Source organism: Mauremys reevesii, linkage group 21 (assembly GCF_016161935.1).
Source record: "Mauremys reevesii isolate NIE-2019 linkage group 21, ASM1616193v1, whole genome shotgun sequence".
In the NCBI taxonomy this organism is placed as follows: domain Eukaryota; kingdom Metazoa; phylum Chordata; order Testudines; family Geoemydidae; genus Mauremys; species Mauremys reevesii.
In genome coordinates this window covers 2,869,206-2,891,568 of record NC_052643.1, presented here as the reverse complement: position 1 = coordinate 2,891,568, position 22,363 = coordinate 2,869,206, and the positions used below count along the sequence as shown (strand labels likewise).

Below are 22,363 nucleotides of genomic sequence, written 5' to 3'. Positions count from 1 at the left end.
AGAGAAACTGACAACCTCCAGGGCTGTCAGTCTAGCACTTTTCACCAGCACTAATATTCACTTAAAATTTAAATTAAAGTTTTGGGCTGTATGAGCGTATTTTCGGAAAGACCAAAAAAGCAAAGGGCAATGATCACAGAATGCTCCATGCGCTTTGACAGGTAACTCCAGCCTCTGATTTGGTGCTATGAGAAAGGAGAGACACGGCAGATATGGCAATGCACAAAAACACTGTCATCAGATCAGATGTGGGCAGAAATGACAACCGGACATCAGCGCTCAAACGCCAAATGGTGTGCAACCCTATCTTGGGTGGGTTGCATCCCCCTCTAACACACACCTAGCACTTGTTTTTTTCTTATATTTTGGCAACACTTGTATAGCTTGTCATGCCAGTAAAGCCTTACTGAATTTGAACTCGATTGAGATATTCTCTATGAAAGTCCTAGACACCAATTTTCACTTCAGCTGCCTCTCACACCCAAAAGGAAAGAAGTGAAAACCTCATTCTCACACACCCCAAACTGGTATTTCAGGCTTAAGAAGGGTCCGGGACCAAGTCAACCTGATGTACTAAGTGTTAGAAGAAATCTAAGGGAATTCTCATCCTAAATGCTACCCCATTTCCTTAGTAGAATGAGGGAGAGGATGTTAAGCAATTTCTTAGATGGGCTGAAGGTGCAGCCAACTTCCTAGTAGCAACTCTGAGATGCTTCCCTAGGCAAGGAGCTGGGAGGCCAGCCTCTTCACCCCAAATCCTCACTTTCCCCTCTCTCCAGGGACTCAGATGGTTCTTGGAAACTAGATGGGGTGAGCCTGGCTTGAAGCTTTAAAAGGGGGCAGTGGGAGACAGCCAGGGACATTGGAGAGACTGGAATCTGAGAGAGACTGTTCTAGCAATAAAGTGGATTTGGTGGGTCTGAAGAAAGGGATCTAAATGTGGCTGTCAGTGGATCCAAGATCACGCCACCCAAGAACAGAATAGAGGGGTCTCTATTATGAGGGAGAGAAAGTCTCCAGGCTTTGCATCTCTGGGTCTGGGATGGTGAGGTGGAAGAGAGAGACTCTGGCTCCATTGATTGGAAGATGTGTCCTGAAGCTAGGTGGAGGGATCCTACAAATGTGGTGGAGTGTCAGTTCTTGGGGAGATGAGGTCCCGTCTTTTGGTTACCATGAGCCAGAGTAGAAGGGGTCACTATCTAGACGAGATCCCATGGCAGTCTTAAGAGACGGGATGAAATCTAAGGTCTCCCCCAGCTGTTGGGTGTAGGAGCGGAGGGTTAACAAGGCATGGCTGTCCTTCTGCAAGGAAGGGGCCCCAGGTCCCCCACATGTTCCTTAATTCCACAACACTCTCTCGGAGACACAAACACTGGGGAGATCTCCCTCTCAGAGGCTCCACGCCATGGGGATCCTGGAATGAGCAGAGTTCCCTCAGCACCTCATCTGACACTGCTGCAGGGGTACCAGGGAGGAGCAGAGGCTAGAACTCGGGGGTCTCGCTCTCCCCAGGTCACTTGTCCCTGAGAGGCTGGGGGAGTGTCTCTCTGTAAGTCCTCTCCAGGGCCGGGAAATACACGTGGGGTCTCCCCAGGCTGGGAGGAGGGGGGACCCTGGCAGGGGGCCCGGAAAGGGGAATGGGGGGCCAGCAGAAGGGGGGTCTCCCCATGGCGGAGAATGAGGGGACCAGGTGGGGGGAAGGGGATGGAGCAGGGGGACTGGTGGGAGAAGGGGGTCTCCCTGCGGCAGGGAATGAGGGGACCGGGCGGGAGAAGGGGACGGAGTGGGGACCGAGCAGGAGCGGGGGACCCGGCGGGAGAAGGGGACCCGGGAAGGGGACGGAGCGGGGGCCCGGCGGGAGAAGGGGACCCGGGGGAAGGGGACGGAGCGGGGCGGCCCGGCGGGAGAAGGACCCGGGGGAAGGGGACGGAGCGGGGGCCCGGCGGGAGAAGGGGACCCGGGGGAAGGGGACGGAGCGGGGGGACCCGGCGGGAGAAGGGGACCCGGGGGAAGGGGACGGAGCGGGGGGGGGCCCGGCGGGAGAAGGGGACCCGGGGGAAGGGGACGGAGCGGGGGGGCCCGGCGGGAGTCTCCTCACCTGGCTCTCGGCCGCGGGGATGCCGGACTCCAGCTCGCAGAGCGCCCGGAAGTTCTGCAGCTCGAAGTCGGCGTCCACCTGCAGGGAGAAGGTGAGCTCGGAGCGGTCCCGGCGCAGGCAGAACACGGTGAGCAGCATGGCCGGGCCGGGCCGGGCCAGACCGGGCTCCGCCACCAGCAGCGCCGCCGCCCGCCGCCGCCGCCAAGCGCCGCGCCCGCTGTCGTAAAAGCCCCGCCCGGCCGGCGCTGTCGCGCGCTGCCGGAAGTGACTCGGGCGGGGTCAGCTCGGTTCCCCGGCGCGGAGCCGCCCCCGGGACCTCCCGTGACCCGCGGGCGCGGAGCCGCTGCCACGCGGGGGCCCCGCGGCCCAGCCCCCCCTGTCCGCGGGCCCCCCCCGCTGTATTTTTTGTGCAAGATTTGAGTTGTGATTCTACAAGCGAGGCAAGCAGCAAGCACCTGCCCTTGTGCAGTTCCATAGTTCTGCTTTATATCCACTGTACCAGCTCGCTTAATTGAGGAATAGGGCATTCAGGGGACTTGACTGAGGTCAGAATGAAAATGAGTTAGTCACGCATGTGGGATTAAACACCACTATCCTCTAAACTCTGCATCCACTACAGTAATGGCAAAAGTTCGTAGCCCACCACTGGCTTTCTAACAACCCCTGAAGTGCATCGATGCAGGGCTTTAGATTGCATTTGTTATACAGACCAGTTCTGTATTTGCTAAATTCCTTAGTATTTTGTGTACTTTGAGACTTTTGATGTCACAGGAAGATTAAGTGCCTTCCTTGCAAAAGAAACGTGGAAAATTAGGAATTGCCAATTAAAAACCCTAGTAAGATTTAAAAAAATAGTTACAAAAGCAATCCTGAGACTCTTGGCATCAGGATATGGCATCTCTGGGGGTGGCCATGCTGCCACAGTCACAACAGCCACATGATGCAGGAACAAGAGTGCAGAGTGGAAGCTGTTGCCCCTCTGCCCTAGGAAGGAGAGTGTGGATGTTGACTATCAGAAGCGGGTGAGTTAGGGTCCCTAACTGCTGCAGAGGGAAGAAGGGTAGGTGGGTTTTTCCCAATTGATTACAGCAGGCTGTTTTTTTGGGAAGAAGCTGTTAGAAGCTTCCCCTCCTCCGCTACATTTAGCCCTTCATATCTTTGGAGAACTTGGAACTCTGGCAGCAGCTGATGGAGTTATCACACCCTCTCTGAGGCATTCTCCAATATGGTTCTATGCCCTAGCGCTCACAGACGCATTTCTAGATCAGTACATCTGAGGAAAAAGATACCAAGTGTATTACATCCATCCTGCAAGACCCACCTCAGAAAGTTTGTCTGAATTGTTTGTTTTACCAGAAAACTCTTCTCTGACCACAGATGCAAAATAATAAATATAGCCTTATATAACAGGGACCTCACTACAACATTAACTCTTGAGACAGGGCCACCTCCCTACAGTATGGCAATATCCATGTTTTATTTAGTCTGGAAAAGAGAAGACCGAGGGAGGACATAATTTTCAAGTACATAAAGGGTTGTTACAAGGAGGGAGAAAAAAAATTGTTCTTAACCTCTGAGGATAGGACAAGAAGCAATGGGCTTAAATTGTCACAAGGGAGGTTTAGGTTGGACATGAGGAAAAACTTCCTGTCAGGGTGGTTAAGCACTGGAATAAACTGCCTACAGCAGTTGTGGAATCTCCATCACTGGAGATTTTTAAGAGCAAGTTAGACAAACACCTGTCAAGGGATGGTCTAGATAATACTTAGCTCTGCCATGAGTGCAGGGGACTGGACTAGATGACCTCTCGAGGTCTCTTCCAGTCCTATGATTCTATTTCATTGTCCCATTTCAAATACTTTCCCAAACACTCGCAAGGTGTTTAGCTTCTGATATAGAGTTCATATAGCCAATTTAGAACCAGTCCTCGATTTATTGTATGTGAAAAATGTGTTCCTCTCTAGGAAACCTCACACGACTAGTAGGAAGAGAGCCTGCGACGTAAGCCCTTGTATCAGAGACCTGGTATGAGGCAGGACCTACTCACACAATCTGGCAAGAACAGGGCTATTTCAGAAGTACACATTCCTAAGAAGTGCTAAGCACAGAGTACTTATGCAAACACATCCCAATATCAAGGATGGTACAAAAATATTCCTTAAGGATAACAGGAACACACTGACCCCTCCTAAAAGATAACGTCAGGATGACAATATGTAATAAAGGTGTTTTGATCGAACCAACATGTACAAGGTGACGGGTAATAACTAGCCACGTCTGGGGGCAATAACTAACTATGTCAGAGGCAGTATTAACTTGTTTGTATCAGGGTATAAAGATGCATCTCAGAGGGAGTACCTTGGTCCGGCCCTTCACTGAGCTGTGTCCATTGTCACAGACATACATGTCTTACTATCCCTGTAGAGTCTGCCAGATGCTATTACCATGCTTTGTTGACAAACCTGGCCTGGTGCCTTCGTACCTTAATGGATCTTGTGGTCATTGGGCGGTTTGCTCGAGGTCTCCTGTGCCAGCTGTCTGCACAGAGCTGGGGCAGCATACAGGGAGAACATGCATGCAGCCGATGACAAAAGTTAAACTTCAGCAGAAGGTCAGAGAACAAATCTTTATTCTGGAAATGAGAACAATCTTGAGGCAAGAGCCTTTCTGAGAAGGGGTGGAAATAACAAAATGGTGTTTCATGAAAAAAAACCTCAAAACAAATATTGGAACTGCCATACATTTTGATCTCTTGTGGACATCAGTGGCTTCCTCTCAAACATAAAAGTTTTCAATTTCTCTCCCACTAGTCACTCTAGTCTTAAAAATCCCCATGGCTCATCTGGCTCCTACCAGCTGAGGGTTCCAGTCCAAACATTTATAATCTGTGCCCTGAGTGCTGCCAGTCTCCACGTGGAGCCAATATCTTGGACGAGGGCTCTTTCTCCTGCTGAGAGATCTCAGTCAGATTTCTCCTTCTCCTTCATGTGCAAGAAGACGATGCTGAACATGAAGAGGCCTATCATCATGGAGAAGGCGCTGGCATAATATGGATACGCTGAGGGGATAAAACGCTCATACTGTGTGTGCTGGAGGGGACGCACAGACACCTGGGAGAGAAGAGAACACAAGACCAGGGTCACAGGAGAGGAAGTCATTCAGTCCTCTGTGTAGCAGGACTATCTCAGCTCTAGATGTGTTATTTAACTTACAAACCCATTCTGATGGTGCCCCACTCAGGTGACTGTAGAACCAGATTACCTTCCTGGAAAGGTAAATGTATGAGAACTCCTAGAAGTGGTTCAATTATCTCTTATTTTTAAACTAGAGTTTAAGCTCCAAATCCTCAACTTCTGTAGAAGCATGTCGGCAAACCTTATGCCTCAGTGCAGGCAGCCCTGGCAGGTGTCCAACACTGCCTTAAGAGACAAGAATGTGTTTCTGAGGGTAAAACGCTCTACAAAGGCTTATTTCCAGGCCTTCCTACATATAACTGAAGATGGTAACAGAGTAAGACAGCTTGTAAATCCATTTCACACACAAAGGAAGGCTGGATGCAACTACATGGTAATTAAGATTAACAGCCTATGTGGTATCCACTCAAAACATTTGCAAAGTTTAAGTACCTGACTTGAAATTTCAACCAGTACTCTTACATTTCCTACCACACAGACAAGAGAATTCACACGATTTACCTGTGTAGAGGAGTACAGGTGGGTGTATCCCAGCCTGTTATAGTCCACTTTAAACTGAAACACTCCATAGACATCCGGCAGCTTGAACTGCACACTATACCTGCCACCTAGGAGAGAGGCAGGGCCATTTAAATTACACAGTAAATAGAACAAGAGCATTAGGAGTTAAGAGCCTCATTCACCTCCCTTCATTTGTCATGGCCCTTTGTTTCCCCCAAACCCACTTTGTGGCGCTTTTCATCCAGACTGAAGACTAGCCTCTGGAACCCAAAGCTGCTCCACTGGAAGGAGGAGCTGTAGGAGAGCTGTGTGAAGTGCACCCTTCCTCTTAACAGTGGCACATGCTTCCTACAGTGATTCTGTACACTACCTGCTCAGGAGAACCGTGGCGTTCCAAGTCAGTATATATGAGTGAGGTGAGTTTCAGTGGTGGGGAAAGAAGTCAACACCCAGTCTTTCGTTATTGTTAACAAAGCCCTAGGGCAGGAAACATTAGTTGTCCAATAGGAGACCTACCATTTTTCTTCAGAAAAGTCCTTACAAATGGGTCAATGCGGACAAATTCCAGCTGAATATCATCTCCATCAAAGGGGACCCACTTCCCGTCAGACAGCTTTTCAATCACAATGTTGTACTCCTGTAACATACAAATGCACGCTGCATTAGCAGAGGTATAAAGAGGGCACACTTTTAATGAGTAGGGCCCTACCCAAGTCACAGCTGTGAAAAACATGTCATGGACCATGAAATCAGATCTCTCCTGTGAAATGTAGTAATTGGAGGGGAGGGGACACCCCAGCTGGGAGCTTCTACCATTCACTGGCTCAAGCTGCTAGTCTGGGGGGGGACAGGACTTCCTCTTCCCCTGAATGGCCACTCTTGGGAGGGGACTAGACTCAGCTCCAGCTATCTCCCCCGGCTGCTGGAAGCTCTGCAGCCGCGCACAGTCCTGAAGGCAGCACAGAGGTGAGGGTGGCAATCCTGTGAGAGTTCCCCCCCTCCCCAAACAACCCCTTTTGGATCAGGACCCTCCATCTGAAAACATGAACACCTGAAAATGCAAAATTGACTAAAATGAATTTGGTAGGGCCCTATTTAATAGAAATAGAAATCCATTTAATAGAAATCTCAACCCTAAACTATGAACTCCACTATCCATGAAATCGGGGGGGACAACGGGGAATTTTTCAATAACTGCTATTTCCAAAATAAGAGTCCAAGTGAGTTTACACGCTTGGAAATGCAGTTGAACTACCATGCACTGAAAATCAAGCCAATACTCAGTAGCAAATCAGTGAGTGGGCACAGCAATGTAGAATTGACTTGAATTTGAGGGTGCTATACTTAAACCCTCTACGCATGCTAAGCTCTCTCTCCCCCCCCCCCCCAATATATAGCTGCAATTTCTATTCAAAGCACATGGTATTTCAGGCTTGCCAATGTACTGTTTTAGTATAATGAAGCTTGGCATCATGAATCTGAGTGAAATGGAGGTAACAGGGAAGATAAAATTCCAGCACGTGCTTTTGATCAGGCTCAGATACCTGTTTATCAAGAAGATTCATGACTGAAGAGAAACCATTCGCAAGGATAACCACCCCCCATCAGCAAACTTAGGTAATACTTAAGGTAACAGAACACAGACTTCTCCAGAGCTGGCTGCTGCCGCCACTTAATATTGAATGATACTCAAGTATGAGCCATGAGCAGTCTGAAATTTAGTATTAAGTGAAAGTTACATGTAGGAACTAAAGGTTAGGAAGACTCTGCCTCCACATTAGTGGAGAAACACACTGTCAAGAATGGGACAGTTCCTACAATTAAGAGGAAGAAAAACCCCACCGTGTTGTATTTCCTCATGGCCTCTGAAATTTCACACCTTAGCTGGTGAGGCCCTGGGTGCCAACCATCTTTCCAACCAGAAAAGAGGAGATAAAATCCGCTTCCACAACACTCCTAGCCCAATGAACCAGAGTACATTCTCTCTGCACAAGTCTATTTCACTCATTTTCCTACAGTCAGTCTTACCACGAGGTCGGTGACAGTGTAGGCATTAGGTGGTGATGTCTCCCCTACACGATGGTGAGATACCTCTCCAACTCGCAGCACACCCTCTTCCTTGAATACCCAGCGGGACAAGGCAACAGCCAACTCATAGTTACCAGTCTGAGAGTACCTAGAGATGGTGAGAGGTTGAGAACAGAAGCTTAGTGGGAGACTGCATTGGAGGGCATTCATAGGGACCAGACATTTTTTTCAGTCAGGTATCCTATGAAGTTTCTCCAAGAACTAAGTGCCAGTTCAGAAAGTCCGCACCCATTTTAAATGATCACATTACTCGAAAGTTTTCCCATAAAACTGTTTGATCTTTAGACCCCAACTGTCTACTAGGTCTTCTAGGTAGTTGCTTAAAAATACAGTGAAACATATTTTAACAGATCAGCACTGAAAGGTTTCCAGCTTGCTCATTGATCTGATCTATATCAGCGCTCAGAGTATAATATACTATGTCAAAATTTCCAAGTAAGAGCTGTGCCCACATTATGAATTGTGTTCACAGCATGTCTGAATACAATGGATGCAGAAACTGCTTCTCACACACCTATCATCAGGATATCTATAAGGACAGGAGACAGCTGTATGGGTTAGCCAGTTTGACAATTTGCACTGCACCTAAAGGAAGTTTCATCTTCTTCTTAAGCTTTATTATAACCTAAACAGTGTAGATTTTACAGTAGCAGGGCTGGATAGTTATGATAGTATTCAGAGTATTTCCGTCAGTCATCTTTGATACAATTAGTTCTCATCACCTGCTAGGGATCCTTGATCAAAGAGGTACCCAAACCACTTGGACAGAAAAGCCTGAATAGCCCACCCTACCTACAGAAGACCACATTAAGCTAGTGCACCTCTGAGAGCCAGGTGTAGCTTTCTGCACAGCAGAGTTGAAAAAAGCATCGCTGAAGAAATCCAAAGAGCCACTGAAAACGACACGGGCGTTGTTCCTGGCCTGGAGACCAGCAATCAAAAGGGTATTCTTCCCAACAGCATGAGGGTACTGAAATTGGACAAGAATTGATTTAAATCAGCACTAATGATTTGTACTATAGTAGCACCTTGAGGCCCCAACTGAGATAGGGACCCCAGTGGGCTGGGTACTGTACAGACAAGAGAAATAAAGGCACAGGGATGATGTGCTCAAGATCACATGGCAAGAAAAAGTAACCAGAAACCTCACATGTTTAATATATATGGAAAGAAGGCATCATGGCTTTAAGCTGCTTTATTAGGCAAGTAGTGAAACTAGCCAGGCAGTATTATCCATGGGGTTTAAATAGTTAATAGTAGCAGGGAAACGTCTGAGACTTAAATGATATTGGATGATCTTTAACTTTGCTGCTAGGTCTGGCTGGGGCCAAACAAGTACAATCCAAGTTATTATTGTCGCGTCAAACGACTTGTCAAACCTCATAAGCCTAATTAAAGGGAATGTTTAAACTACTCATCTGCCTGTTCAAATACCCATTATGGAAGAACATGTTAAGCAGACAGAAGTTGAACACGTTTGCTGTCAGTTAAGTCCCACTCATGCCAACTCCCAGCTTATTATTTTTCCCTACATTTTCATCATGTCAATAAGACACAATGCATTTTTGCAGATTACTGCACTACCTAAGTGGAGAGAAGCATGAGGCTTCAACACAGCTGAGACACTCATCTCCCAGAATCTGCCAACTACAACAGCATCGTTTTTAACCCCTTGCAGCTACAGAGCCTTAAAACTAAACAGAAGAACCACCTCATTTCACACTGGTCACAGTCCTGCTGGAAGATGGACAGAGCTTTCAATTACTACCAACTTGGTCCAAATTCTACCAGCATCTTAGAGGAAAAAGGCTTCAAATTCTACTGCCTGCCACAATAGCAATGGGGATCAGAGCCTTTTGCTTCTACTTCACCAGTCTGAATTCAGCCCCTTTGATACAGCAAAACAGTATCAAAGTTAAGAGCTGATATTTCTTCCAATGCAGTCTTGTTAAGCTTTTTCCATTTGGATCCAGTGAAACTGCAAGTAAGAAAGATTTCCATGATAATATTAGAAAATATATAGTACTGAGAGACCATGGACTGGAGCTTTGAAAAAACCCATAAGTATTTGACACAGAATATAAGAGGCACTTGAGTTAAGTCTCTTGATCCATTTTTAAACTGTTGAAAGAGAGGCAATTAATTCCACAGGATTAGAAGCAAAAGAGGACAAAGATAACTCTGCGTACCTGTGTGATGGGCTTATCTGGGAAGAAGGAGTAAGATGTAGAGGAGCCAGTCAAGATATCTAGTACCAGAGGGTTATCAGGATCAGCCACCATCCTGTCGTGAGAGAGACACAGTCAAAGTAGCAGAAAGACACCTGAAAGCTGGTCAAACCTGCGATAACTGCCCAAGAAGATTAGTGTGCACTACATTCTGATTGAAGTCTGCTAACATATGAAATTCACAGAGGTTGAGACCATGGGATTGACTCAGCTCCTCCTGAAATTAGTGGCAACACACACACTGAAGTCAATCAGGCCCAATTAATTTTATATCAACTGTACACTTTAAACAACTGTGAATAGTTAAGCTATTTTAAAGAAATGGTATCACATCAAAGACTGAAGTTTCCTTTAAGAACAACCCTTTACAAAATTTGACTTCAACAGAAGTGTTTCTATGTTCTAAATTCAAATACAAATAGTTTAAACAAACTCAGTACATGAGAACAGGGAAGTGAATGGATTTCTCTCTACTTGGACAATGAAAGTAAGAGTAAACAGCAAGAAGTAAAATACAGTAACTCCTCACTTAACATTGTAGTTATGCTCCTGAAAAAATGTGACTTTAAGCAAAACGATGTTAAGCAAATCCAATTTCTCCATAAGAATTAATGTAAATGAGGGGGTTAGGTTCCAGGGAAATTTTTTTCACCAGACAAAAGATTTTTTTATATTATAAATTAATCACACACACACAGTTTTAAACAATTTAATACTAGTACACAGTGATGATGATTGTGAAGCTTGGTTGAGGTGGAGGAGTCAGAAGGTGGGATATTTCCCTTACTGCTAAATGATGAACTAGCAATTGGCTGAGCGCTCAAGGGTTAACTCTCTCACTCTGCAAGGCAGCAGGAATGGAGGGAGATATGCACATTTCCCTTAAGTACACTGCCTTGTTAATTAGATCAGCTTGCTGACACCACAGCTGCTATAAGCTCCCTCTGTCCTGAGCCCTGCTCTATGGAAGATGAGGTAAGTGGGGTGCAGGAGCAGGGGGAAGGGGGACACCCTGACATTAGCCCCCCCCTCTTCCTTCCCTCCATCCCAACCCCTGGCATAGCAAGCAGGAGTCTTGGGGAGCAGCTCCAAGGCACAGGGCAGGAGCAGCACATGGCAGTGGGGGAAGGGACACAGCTGAACTGCAGGCAGCTGCTGCACAGGGAACTTAGGGGAGCGTGGAGCTGATAGGGGGCTGCCAGTCCACCCTGGCTCCAAGCCCCCACCAGCTAGCTGCAATGGGCTGCTCTTCCTACAAGCAGTAGACAAAGCAAGCGGCTGCCAAACAACGTTAGAAGGGAGCATTGCACACCTTTAAACGAGCATGTTCCCTAATTGATCAGCAACGTAACAACGAAACAACGTTAACCAGGACGACTTTAAGTGAGGAGTTACTGTATTAAAAGTTTTCTGTTTCAAAGAAGTTTATAAAACTAGATTGGGTAATCAAAGGTAATCTCTCAATCAGCATGAAGTCTGCGCCTTTCTTGCCTGCCCTCAGCTGCCCTCCCGCCAATTCCATCCTGTTAAAGGACCAAATGCCTGTTCTTCTCAACTGAAGAAACCAAAAACCAACCTATCATGCTTTGTTTATAATAGTCCCTACCCCAGCCCTAGGCTTATAACCTATGTGGAGGGAAGACAGTGGCAAGAAACCCATCCAAACAGAGACCTCTTGTTCTCAGTCACAGCCCCACTGCCAGCCTTGCCTCGTGGTTCGCTTACCCAACTCCTCGGAAGAGAACAGGGTTTAATGGAGTTTTCCCCACAATGGTGGGAGCCTTCAGCAGATTTTCAGAGTCTGCGACAATGAGCGTGTGCTTCAGGGAGGAAACAAGAGACCTGTGATGAGCTTTCACAAGCTACTAACAATGTCATTAATGCACAGGCAACTTGTTAACATGTGTGTCTGCTTGCCACTCTATGGCTAGTGATCTGCACCACACGGCACCTCAGGTTCTACAGCTGCCCTTCCAGAACTGTGAAGTAGCATTAATTGGCTCTACAGTCTCACCTGGCCTCTTGACAGGAAGAAGAATTGTAACACAGGGCAAGGGGATGGAGGAGGTAAGAGCAGGAGAAACCGGGCACATGCTCAGAAGCCCTCAGGGAACAGACAACAGCCCCTGCTGGTTACAGTCTAGAGCAGGTTTTCTCTTGTGAGTTGCATATTAGGAAGCTTAAATCAGAAGGAAGGTAAATCCCAGGGCGACAGATGCTGATCTCTTGCAGGAACATGTGTTTATTAGTTCCTATTTGTTCTGATTGCTGCCACAAGCTGATGTGAACACTATAGAAGGGATTTCAGCATATCAGAAAAAGCACAACAGGGATCAGCAACCTTTCAGAAGTGCTGTGCCGAGTCTTCATTTATTCACTCTGATTTAAGGTTTCGCGTGCCAGTAATACATTTTAACATTTTTAGAAGGTCTCTTTCTCTAAGTCTATAATATATAACTAAACTATTGTTGTATGTAAAGTAAATAAAGTTTTTTAAAATGTTTAAAAAGCTTAATTTAAAATTAAATTAAAATGTAGAGCCTCCCAGACTGGTGGCCAGGACTCGGGCACCGTGAGTGCCACTGAAAATCACCTGGCGTGCCGCCTTCGGCATGCGTGCCATAGGTTGCCTACCCCTGAAGTACAACATGGAAGAATCTGCATTCCAAAGTGCCGGAAGATACTGGGGGACAGCTGCTGCCTAAAGCCTTAGTCTGTGACACTTACACAGCCCATCCTAGAGCAGTTTGGTTCCTCTTGGCCTGCAAGGCCTTGCTCTAGGACACAAGATGTTCTTAAGTAAGGAATAACGAGCTTACAGCTTTGCAGCATGTTGTCAGGAGCTGCCTTAATTAAACGGTGATGTAACTTATAGTCACTCAGAAGAATTCTCCCTGAGGGACAGTTGTGTATCCAGAGGGGTAGTTACTGTGCTTACTGTACCGAGTTTTAATTACATTTTTCCACTGAAAGAATTTTTTGTTTAAACCAGGAAATATTCAGCTATTACAACATACTAGAAGAGATACCAAACTAAGCATATTAAGAGAGTCTAAATAACAGCACCACAGTGAAATCAAAGGCCCCATGAACCTATAGAGCAGTGGTTTTCAACCTCAGACTATGTCTAAGGGGGTGCACGAAAGGCTGTTATTACCATAGAACAGTGGTTTTCAACCTGAGTCTAAAATTTCCAAAGGGGTCTGCAATGAAAAAAGGTTGAAAACCACTGTTAGGAGAGTTATTCTTTCAGTGATATTGGATAGGCCTTCAACTATCTACTGGCTGGGAAGAACTCGTATCTAGCTACAAATTATGAATCTCCAAGTCCTACTATACGTTCTGTAAGATTGGTTTGATAGTGAGCACAAGATGGTATGGTAGAAAAGGAAAGTTTGCAAAATCTGCACTGCCAGTAAGTTACATAGGCACCCCAAAGCTATGGTGATTCCCCCATCCATCGGGGATTGTGTGCGCCCCACATAGTTTACAGAAAAGCTATGTTACAATGTTCTTAACTCTCAAACATTATTGGGACATCTTGTATCTCTCCTGTAAAGACAGATATTTCAGAACCATGCAAGGACAGAAAAAAATCAAGATATCACATATATTCGATAAACTTCCACAGAGTTTTCTATGTTGATCTCTCTTTGTCCTTGTGTCTTGAGCCAGAGTTTACCTTTTTTAATATGTCTGGCTACTAAGCATGATATTCTATCTCCTGACCCATCATGAATAAAAGGAAATAAAATATTTCATTAGAAAGGGGGAATTCTGATCTCCTACGCCCGAGGGGTTCGAGGTCCAATACAGTGAACCCCTGACTATTCCAGGTGGTGTTTTTAACTGCTCAGTGTGACTGGAATGTTAGAAGTTGTCTAGGCATAGATCAAAGGTGCATGATAAATTGCAATCTCTCATTAAAGATAAGAGCAATAATAAAAGCAGCATATCATTCAATAAGATTCACAGCTGCTACTTAAAACGTCTTTGGAATGAGCATGGATAGGAGGGGAAAGAAGCGAAAAAGGAAGACGACAAGATGTGTCTCCAGCCCTTACAGCCAAATGCTTAAAAAAAAATAAATTCCTTCCCATAAGCTATGTACTAGCTAAGACAAGTTTCCTCAAGCCCTGGACATATCCAAAGAATTCAGTGACTGGACTTTTACCTGGCCTGGGTCTGAGATATCATAGTTGTGATGGTCAATGACTGCTGTCCTTTCCTCATCAAACTCTATTCCACACTCACTGCCCAGCTCTCGCAGAGGATCACCTAAAAGGACAGAGAAGTGGATTCCCAATTAACAGTACGTACAAGACACAAAAGCAACTAAAAATCAAAATAAAAACAAAGGACAGCCCTGATTTATGTGCTAGCATCCTGCTAACCAGGCTGCTGGGTGCACTCAGTACACAACCCTTGGCTGAACTCAACTTTCTTTGGAAAGTGAAATTAAGGCATTCCTTTTTCTTTACCACCAATTCCCTCGGAGCATTGTGAGGATGAAGGTTTGTAGCATGTTTTGAATGCAGAGTGCTGTATAGTTTTAGCTTTTGAAAATCCCCTTTAAAAAAGGTTGCAGCCAGAATTCTAAGAGTTCCCATGTCAAGGAAGACACCTTCTCCTACAGGACTGATCTGTGCTCTCTATATCCAGCAAACTCTTATGCAGCTATAAAATGAAAAGCCAACATTTATGCCCATTTGTTTGATACGCAGATTTTACTGACCAATGTCAGAACTGGCAGCCACAAGGACACTTCCGCCTCCGTCGATGAAAGCAGTAATTGTCTCCACATTGATGTTTCCGCCAAAATCTGAAAAGATGCATCAGACATTAGTGATTCAAAAAGTGGACACCGAACTATTTTACCAGTGCTTCAGAGCAAGGGAGGAGAGGAAAATACAAGGGTGGTGAGGCAAATTAATAAAGAAGCTGTGTTGGAGTGATGGGCACCTCCTGTGCCTAAGCAGGATCCTGAAGCCACATACACCTATGGCCAACATTAAAGGGTTGGATTAAGGGAGGATTAATTCCTTCAGAAGGAAGGCAAAGAGAGCCATAAAATCCAACCTTTAAAAAGGCACAGATCTAGCCATTCAATCTCAGTTGCAGAGAAATAGCCAATGAATTTTTTATTATTATTTGTTTGGGCACATTTAAAGACATACTTTTCTTTTGGTTACATCAGAGGTAGGTAACCTATGGCACAGGTGCCGAAGGCGGCACACAAGCTGGTTTTCAGTGGCACTTGCATTGCCCAGGTCCTGGCCACCAGTCCGGGGGCTCTGCATTTTAATTTAATTTTAAATGAAGCTTCTTAAGCATTTTAAAAACCTTATTTACTTTGCATACAACAATAGTTTAGTTATATATTATAGACTTCTAGAAAGAGACCTTCTAAAAACGTTAAAATGTATTACTGGCACACGAAACCTTAAATTAGAGTGAATAAATGAAGACTCGGCACAGCACTTCTGAAAGGTTGCCGACCCCTGGGTTACATGTAGTTGATTTGCTTCTTCCTCACCCAACCCCAAGATACAATTCTTATCTGTTTGCAGGTAGAAATTCTACATTTTAAAGATAGTGAGAGACTTCTGCATTGAGATTGAGAGAGAGATATCTGTCAACAAGAGGAAATATTAATTATTCCTTCTTGTAGAAGTTGAATTACAACTGGCACTAATGCAAGCATTCCTGGGACAATAATGAGGAATACCTCACTCATTCCATTCTCTAATAAAATCAAATTTAATTAAACTTCACTATAGCAACAATAACCAATATATCTAAGAGAAAGCAAATGAATTTAGAGAAACATGCATCTCTGCAAGTTGAAAGAGGTACAGCCAAAACTTTACTCTACAATATCTTAATTAAGTGAAAGAGAAAACAGAACACCAAGAGAAGGACAGAAGTGGAGTAAGTCAGAGGTTAAGAACAGGTCATGAGAAAGACACTGTATGCCACACTCTAAAATTTAGCTCTGAAGCAGTTTAAAAAGGGTTCCTACATATCATGAGTCAATAGCTTCTTCTTGCACAGCTCTGTAGTTAGTTCTCCTAAGGATCTGATTCCAATATCACAGTCCTAGTAGTAATGTTCAAAATTAAGTTACCTGACACTATCTCTGAGGCTCACCTGAAGTTAAGTGTGCTATAACCTGGGGCTACAGATTATACTATTCAGTTTAATTCACACACAATCAGCTAGCTCTCCACTCTTGCTAAGTGAGTGTTCCTTTTGGAAGGTCTTTCTTGGCTCTCTCATCACACCAATATCACCTGCTCTCTCACTTTCCTGAAGGGATGTATTTCAAAAAGGCTGCTATTAATAATCCCTCATCAAGTCTGATTCAGGCTGTTAATAGGGGTAAAGAGAGAATCCAGATATTTTGGTGTGAATTAGAACAATTAAATTTTTTTATTAAAGTGAATGTTTGAAATGAAATATACACAGGTTGAGAGGGAAGGTACTGTACATCTGGGGTCAGGCTTGGGTTATGGGGGGGTTACAGGTATTGTTTGCAAGGATGAAAAGATACATACATATCGCATAACCGGCATAGACCCAGATTGGGGTGCAAAAGTTTTTAAAGTGTCAGTGGATAAGTGGGCTCGGCTACGCCACCCATGGAATGAATAAGGAGTCCAAGTCAGTATCGGTGGAGCGGATAAGTACACGGGTAGGGTACGTCCCTTGGTCCGTCAGGGAAGGAAGTGGGTTATTTCACTGGTCGGCTGTCTCGGTTACTCGGTGTGGTATTGGCGGTGTCCGACTACTACTACACTTAAAATCAAGGCATTTTAAATAATGACAGTGTTATTCCATCTTTTAGTTATAGAATTTTAGAACAGTGCATTTGTTAATCTATGGAAGCACTGTTCCAAAAATACACATTCAATACATTTTTTTTTTTTTTTTACTGAATCACAATACCATAATTCTAGATATACCACAGGGATTATAAAGTAGTCTGAGAATTATTAACAGACATAACAGTTACTATCACAGCAAACACTGGTAATGAAATAGTGTTTACAGAAAATAGATACCCAACAGTGACTGCAGGTCCAAAGCAATCAGCTATATTTGTGTGCTTATTCTTTGTTCTACAGGCTTCTGCCCCCCTCCCTCCTTTTTAGAAGCTGCCTCATGACCATTTAACTGCTTAAAATGCATACAGTTCCTGCCACAGTTTGCCCAATGATGAATGAAGATAACACCTGTAATTCTACATCTCAGGGACAGGCCCCAAAAGCCACCTCACGGTCAAAATGAAGCAAGTCCGAAGAATACTTTGATCAGTTTTATCAAACCTAGGAAAAGCAATCTCATGGTTGAGCAGGAGGCTGGGAGTCAGGACGAGGCCTAGCTCTGACACATCTCATTGTTTCACCCTGGGTAAGTCTCTTGCCTCCCCATCTGGAAAACTGGAACAGTAAAAGACCAGCCTCAAAAGGGGTATTATGAAGGTTAGCGAATATCTGCAAGGCACTTTACAGATCTAGTGTGTCTTCTCCAAGGGCCTCAGAGTATTACACAACTTAATTTCTGAGTCTTTTCCTTTATGCAAAGGGATCTCTTACCTTCTACAGATGGGGAGAAAATAATCAAGTTGTCATACAGAAATTCTCCATATTTTATGAGGGACAGGCCAGGGTCATCAGCAGTCCTGAAGGTGAGGTCAAAGCCTCTATCTGCACCCAGAAAACAAAGATCATAGCCATGAATACTGTGACACAACTTTAATTTTAAAAAAAGTGTAAGACAGATCATGCTAGAAAATGAGATAAGAAGGCACTTAATTCAGTCTTACCCATTACAATCTAAGCATCTGGTTGCCATACTTTTTAAGGTGTAATCCATCTGAAGAAGTGGGTTTTTTACCCATGAAAGCTTATTCCTAAATAAATTTGTTAGATGTTAAGGTGCCACCAGACTCCTCAATACGTTTTAAGTTGCTACATAAATATCTAAGTCAAGAATTTTACTCTTCCACAATACACTTATTGTCTCAGTACTCCAGTGAGCACTGTCTGCAGAATTGTTCCTGACAGTCTCCAAGCAGTGACACTTCTTGGTACTTACAATCTAATCCATAGTGTTCAGGGGACACGGGGACTTTTTGGACAAACCAAATTAAAAACAAACAAGAACCTCTGTGCTCTCAATAGCATTTCCATGCACGTCTTTGATGTGAATCAAGCCGTGATAAAATTTGTGGATGACGTGAACACCAGAGGGGGAAACACGCACAGGAAAGAGGCAAATGCTCTCGTGAGATCTGGGCAGCAGGGGCTGCAGCTAACAACGGGAGAGGCGAGTCTAACAAACGTGACGCTCTTCAGAAGACAGACAGGCACCAACCCCAGGTACAGAGCATCCCCCCCCCCCCCCCGTCCTTACTGACACACGTGGCACTTCCTAGCGACCAAGCCCCGCCGCCGCTGTGTGGAGGATGCAGGGTCAGCGTGGCACCCGCAGAGAACCAGACGCGAGAGGACAACGACCCCGTCGGCCACCCCAGGCAGGCGCACCCCTCACGGGGAGACGTAGTGGGGCCGGGAAGCTGCGCCGTGATGGACCCAGGCTCCCCCCATCCCCGTCGCCCTCCCCCAGACCATGACTCCCGCCTTCCCGTGGGACCCCCCCGCTTCTCCCCTCCCTCCACCCGGGCTCCGCTCCGCCGCCCTCACCCGCCAGGCTCCGGAGGAAGAGCGAGTGCGTGTCCCGCAGGTTGATGTTCTCCAGCAGCACCAGGGTGCGGGGCCCCCCGTCCGCCTGGGCCAGGCCCAGCCCGACTAGCGCCAGCAGCAGGAGCCGCCCTGAGGGGAGAGCGGCCGCTACCTCCATCTTCCTCTTGGGGGGCCAGCCTCACCCGGAACCGATCCTCTCCACGCTGCCAATCACCGACCCGCTTTGCCCGTAGAGGCGGGACACGCAAAGCCGCCTCAATCCGTGACCCGGAAGCGATCGGGAACCCGGCACATCCTCCCTCCCTCTCGGGGCCCGAGGACTAGATCTGAAGGCCCGCCTCCTCGAGAGCGGGGCCCAATCAGAGACAGACACCTCCACACAGCGGGCCCAGCACAGCAGCTCGTCCTCAGAGGGCGCCCTGAGCCCCGCCCATGCGCGCTAAAACCGCCTCCGAGCCAGCGCCCCCTGCGGCCCATCATAGGGATGGCAGCGGTCGTAGCCCAGGCCGGGCTGCCCCTGCACCCGGGTTCTGTGGCTGCTGCTGCGCCTGCGCAGCGCGCCGCCTCCTCTCGCACCGTCCTTGCCTGGTTTCCTGCATGGCCCAGGCTTACCGCAGTAGCCACTCCCAAGCATGACATTAAAAACAAATAACGTTGGGTCCCTGTCTTCTGCAGCCCCGCCCTTCAGGAATCCCATTGGCATGTTTTTACTGGCGGTGTTGCCAACTCTCATGATTTTGTCACAAGTCTCATGACAATTACTGTTTTCCTTAAAGCCCCAGCTCCTGGAGTCAAGTGGCTATGTGATGATTTCAGCATTCATTCTTAAAAGTAAGTTTCTATCCCTCATGGCTGTGGAGAAAGCTTCATAATGTGACCCCAGTGGACCCTAAAGGCTCAAAAAGCAGAAAGCCAATAAAAAGAACACAATCTATTTGTAACCCTTCTGCCCCTCTGAGTTGGCAGCAACAAGGGCCGGGTTCAGTATCCAGGGGTTCCGTTTCAATAACACAATGCAAAACCGGCTCGAACCCCCACCCAGTGACCTGGGACAATTACCTACCACCCCCCCGGGCGCCTCCAGGAGGCAATACTTCCCCACTCGCAAGCACGAAGTCTGAGTGTAGCAAAATCCTTTTAATAAAGGAGGAACAAACCAGAAGCAAAACCCCCCTCCAAGTACATTTGGCACTGTCCTTAGGGTCTTAAGTCCAATCACCCCAAAGTCCAACAACCCAAAAGTCTCAGTCTCTGGTCAGTGCCACCCCAGAGTTCAAAAGTTTATCTGCAGAGTTCCCTCCCCCCCCCAGGTGGAAATGGGGGGAGGGGTCGCACACACAGGGTGCTAAGGGACACCTTACGTGGGCCAGGGCCGACTGCCCCGCTTCTCCGTGGAGTTCTGCTGCAGCCTTCACCAGGACTGGCTCCACACCACCAGCTGTGCCGCTCCTTCAGCAGACCCGTGAACCACGTCAGCCATCCCCGCAAACCGCTCCACACTGCTCACTGTTCCATGGGCTGCTCAAACGTGCTGCAGACTGCTCCACTCTGCCAGCTGCTTGGTGATAGATCTTCAGGCTCTCCTACTACTTAACACAGCACTCAGTGATTTCCGCTCAGTAAACTTAGTTCTTTTAGTGACTTCAGCTCTTAGTGATTTCAACATGTAGTAGGAGAGCCCCAGTGCCACATGGCCCAATGTGAATTCAGGTCAGCAACCTCTAGATAGACTCCTAAAGGATTCAAAATTAGCTCTGCTCTTTAACAGTGGAGAGAGGAGGAAGTGCAATTGGTGTTCCAGGCCCTCAAAAGGGGCCCATACCATCAGGTACACACACCAGTCCCCACCCTCTCTCTCTTCACTGGGTTTTGGAACCCATGTCCCTTGGCTAGCAAGTACTATTTAATGTAGGTTGAGTCATTTTTGTCATAAAGCAGTCTCATAGTTCCTCATTCACATAATTAAGGTAACAGCCCCTTTTTTTCCTTCCTGCCCCAATAACAAAGAAATTGGGGATTCCACAGTGTGAAAATAACCATCCCATGCTGCTGTGTGTTATGCTAAGTGGAGTGGGTTTTCCAATGCAAATGCACATTCCTAAAATTCCTTTGCCCACTCCTCATAATGTACCACCAGATGTCAGGGTAGATCTCATCCTGACTCTGCTTACATATTATTTTTACAAAATCTGCTATGAAAGCTAATCACATGATTTTTGAACATCTGGGTTTAGCAATACTGCTGCCACTGCAAAGGTTAGAAACTTACGTGTTAAAATAAAGCCGTCTCCCCCATGTAATCACATGACTCTAGGAGCTTTATGGAAAGCACCAGATAGTGCAAAATTTACAATAAAATCATGAGAGCAGACAACACTGTTAATGTCCTAGCAGGGCTGTAAACTGTGCTCTATCTGCCAACACCAGGGGCTTACTTCCCACTGCCACTGCTGGTACCCACGCTGCAGCATGTGTCCCTTTCCTCTTCTCCGAGCTATGCCCTACCATTTGGGTCACCTCTCACTGTCTAGGACAGCTAGGGTAGGCAGTGTCTTTTGCTGATCAACAGCAGAATATGCTGGCTTTCGGATTATGAAGCAAAAGCTGATGGGCAAGACACTCCCGACCCAGTGCTTTGCAGCTACAGTGATAATGGCCAATGTATGCAACATCTGGCAAAAATGCAAAGGAACATGAACTGTAAATATAACAGCAGTCATATGAGTTTGTCATTAAAAGGCAATGTATTGTGATAATTAACCAGATGTCCTGCACATAATGACTAAAATATAAACAGTCAACATATATGTAACAGTCCGGTGTTGGGGCCGTGCCCTCTCAGGGGCCGTCGGGAGCCAGGCCGCCTCACTACACGTCCCAAATCAGTCTCCGGGTTCTGAAGGTCTTGGGGGTTTCGGCCCCTCAAGCAGGGGCTGAACAGAAGGCACACGGTTAGTGTAGTGAGTCCCAGCCCTCAGTCAGGGCAGGGCAGCGAGCCAGTTCTAAGCTCCGGCCCTGGCAGCCAGAGCTGAGTAGTGACAATGTCAGTAAGCCCCAAGCCCTAGTTCAGGGCGGGGCAGCAACCAACACAGGGCTCAGACCCTCAAGCAGGGCTGAGCAGCAGTTCAGTCTGTAAAGCCCCAAGCCCTAGCTCAGGGCGGGCAGCACACAAGAGGCAGGGCTCAGACCCTCAGGCAGGGCTGAGCAGCAGTCTAAGTCTGTAAAGCCCAAGCCCTAGCTCAGGGCGGGGCAGCAACACACACAGGGCTCAGACCCTCAAGCAGGGCTGAGCTCACAAAGTCACTAGTTTAAGCCCAAGCCCTCAGTCAGGGCGGGGCAGCAAAAACAGCAGTGCTAGCTCAGACCCTCAGGCAGGGGCTGAGCAGTACTAATAGTTCAGGGCTCAGGTCCGTCAAGCAGGAGCTGAGCAGTAACCAAGTCAAGAAGTCCAAGCCCTTGATCAGGGCGGGGCACCAAACACAGCAGTCTAGGCTCAGCTCCTCACAGCAGGGGCTGAGCAGCAATAAGAGTTCAGGGCGCAGGTCC

General features: G+C 46.7%; 2 protein-coding genes across 5 annotated transcripts in view; both read right to left on the bottom strand.

The window, feature by feature from the left end:
* The window catches only part of LOC120387903 (protein DDI1 homolog 2), a 34,946-nt gene extending 32,626 nt beyond the window's left edge, over positions 1 to 2,320 (bottom strand). For 2 of the 4 annotated variants that reach the window (XM_039509286.1, XM_039509287.1), the window contains exon 1: positions 2,099 to 2,315. In XM_039509286.1, the coding sequence (XP_039365220.1) occupies positions 2,099 to 2,236 (138 nt within the window). In that variant the 5' untranslated portion in view covers positions 2,237 to 2,315. Of the gene's footprint in view, positions 1 to 2,098 lie in introns of all 4 variants that reach the window. The other 2 variants (XM_039509285.1, XM_039509288.1) reach the window with 2 other exon arrangements.
* Positions 2,321 to 4,709: 2,389 nt separating this feature from the next.
* LOC120387914 (dolichyl-diphosphooligosaccharide--protein glycosyltransferase 48 kDa subunit) lies at positions 4,710 to 19,104 on the bottom strand. Its single transcript, XM_039509312.1, has 11 exons — positions 18,818 to 19,104; positions 17,708 to 17,818; positions 14,845 to 14,931; positions 14,284 to 14,387; positions 11,835 to 11,929; positions 10,071 to 10,164; positions 8,703 to 8,851; positions 7,822 to 7,969; positions 6,310 to 6,430; positions 5,794 to 5,900; positions 4,710 to 5,208 (listed from the first exon to the last, which is right to left on the bottom strand). The coding sequence occupies exons 1-11, from the start codon at positions 18,972 to 18,974 to the stop codon at positions 5,059 to 5,061; spliced, it is 1,323 nt and encodes a 440-aa protein (XP_039365246.1). The 5' UTR covers positions 18,975 to 19,104; the 3' UTR covers positions 4,710 to 5,058.
* Between the last annotated feature and the right edge of the window lie 3,259 nt (positions 19,105 to 22,363).

What these genes read in the sequence shown, in the direction of transcription:
- LOC120387914 (XM_039509312.1), bottom strand. Translation starts at nt 18,974, where the DNA reads ATGGAGGTAGCGGCCGCTCTCCCCTCAGGGCGGCTCCTGCTGCTGGCG. An exon ending in TTTCTCCCCATCTGTAGAAG is followed by an intron (nt 14,932 to 17,707) that starts GTAAGAGATCCC and finishes GCATCTTTTCAG; the next exon opens with ATTTTGGCGGAAACATCAAT. An exon ending in GTTCTCTTCCGAGGAGTTGG is followed by an intron (nt 10,165 to 11,834) that starts GTAAGCGAACCA and finishes CTCTCACGACAG; the next exon opens with GATGGTGGCTGATCCTGATA.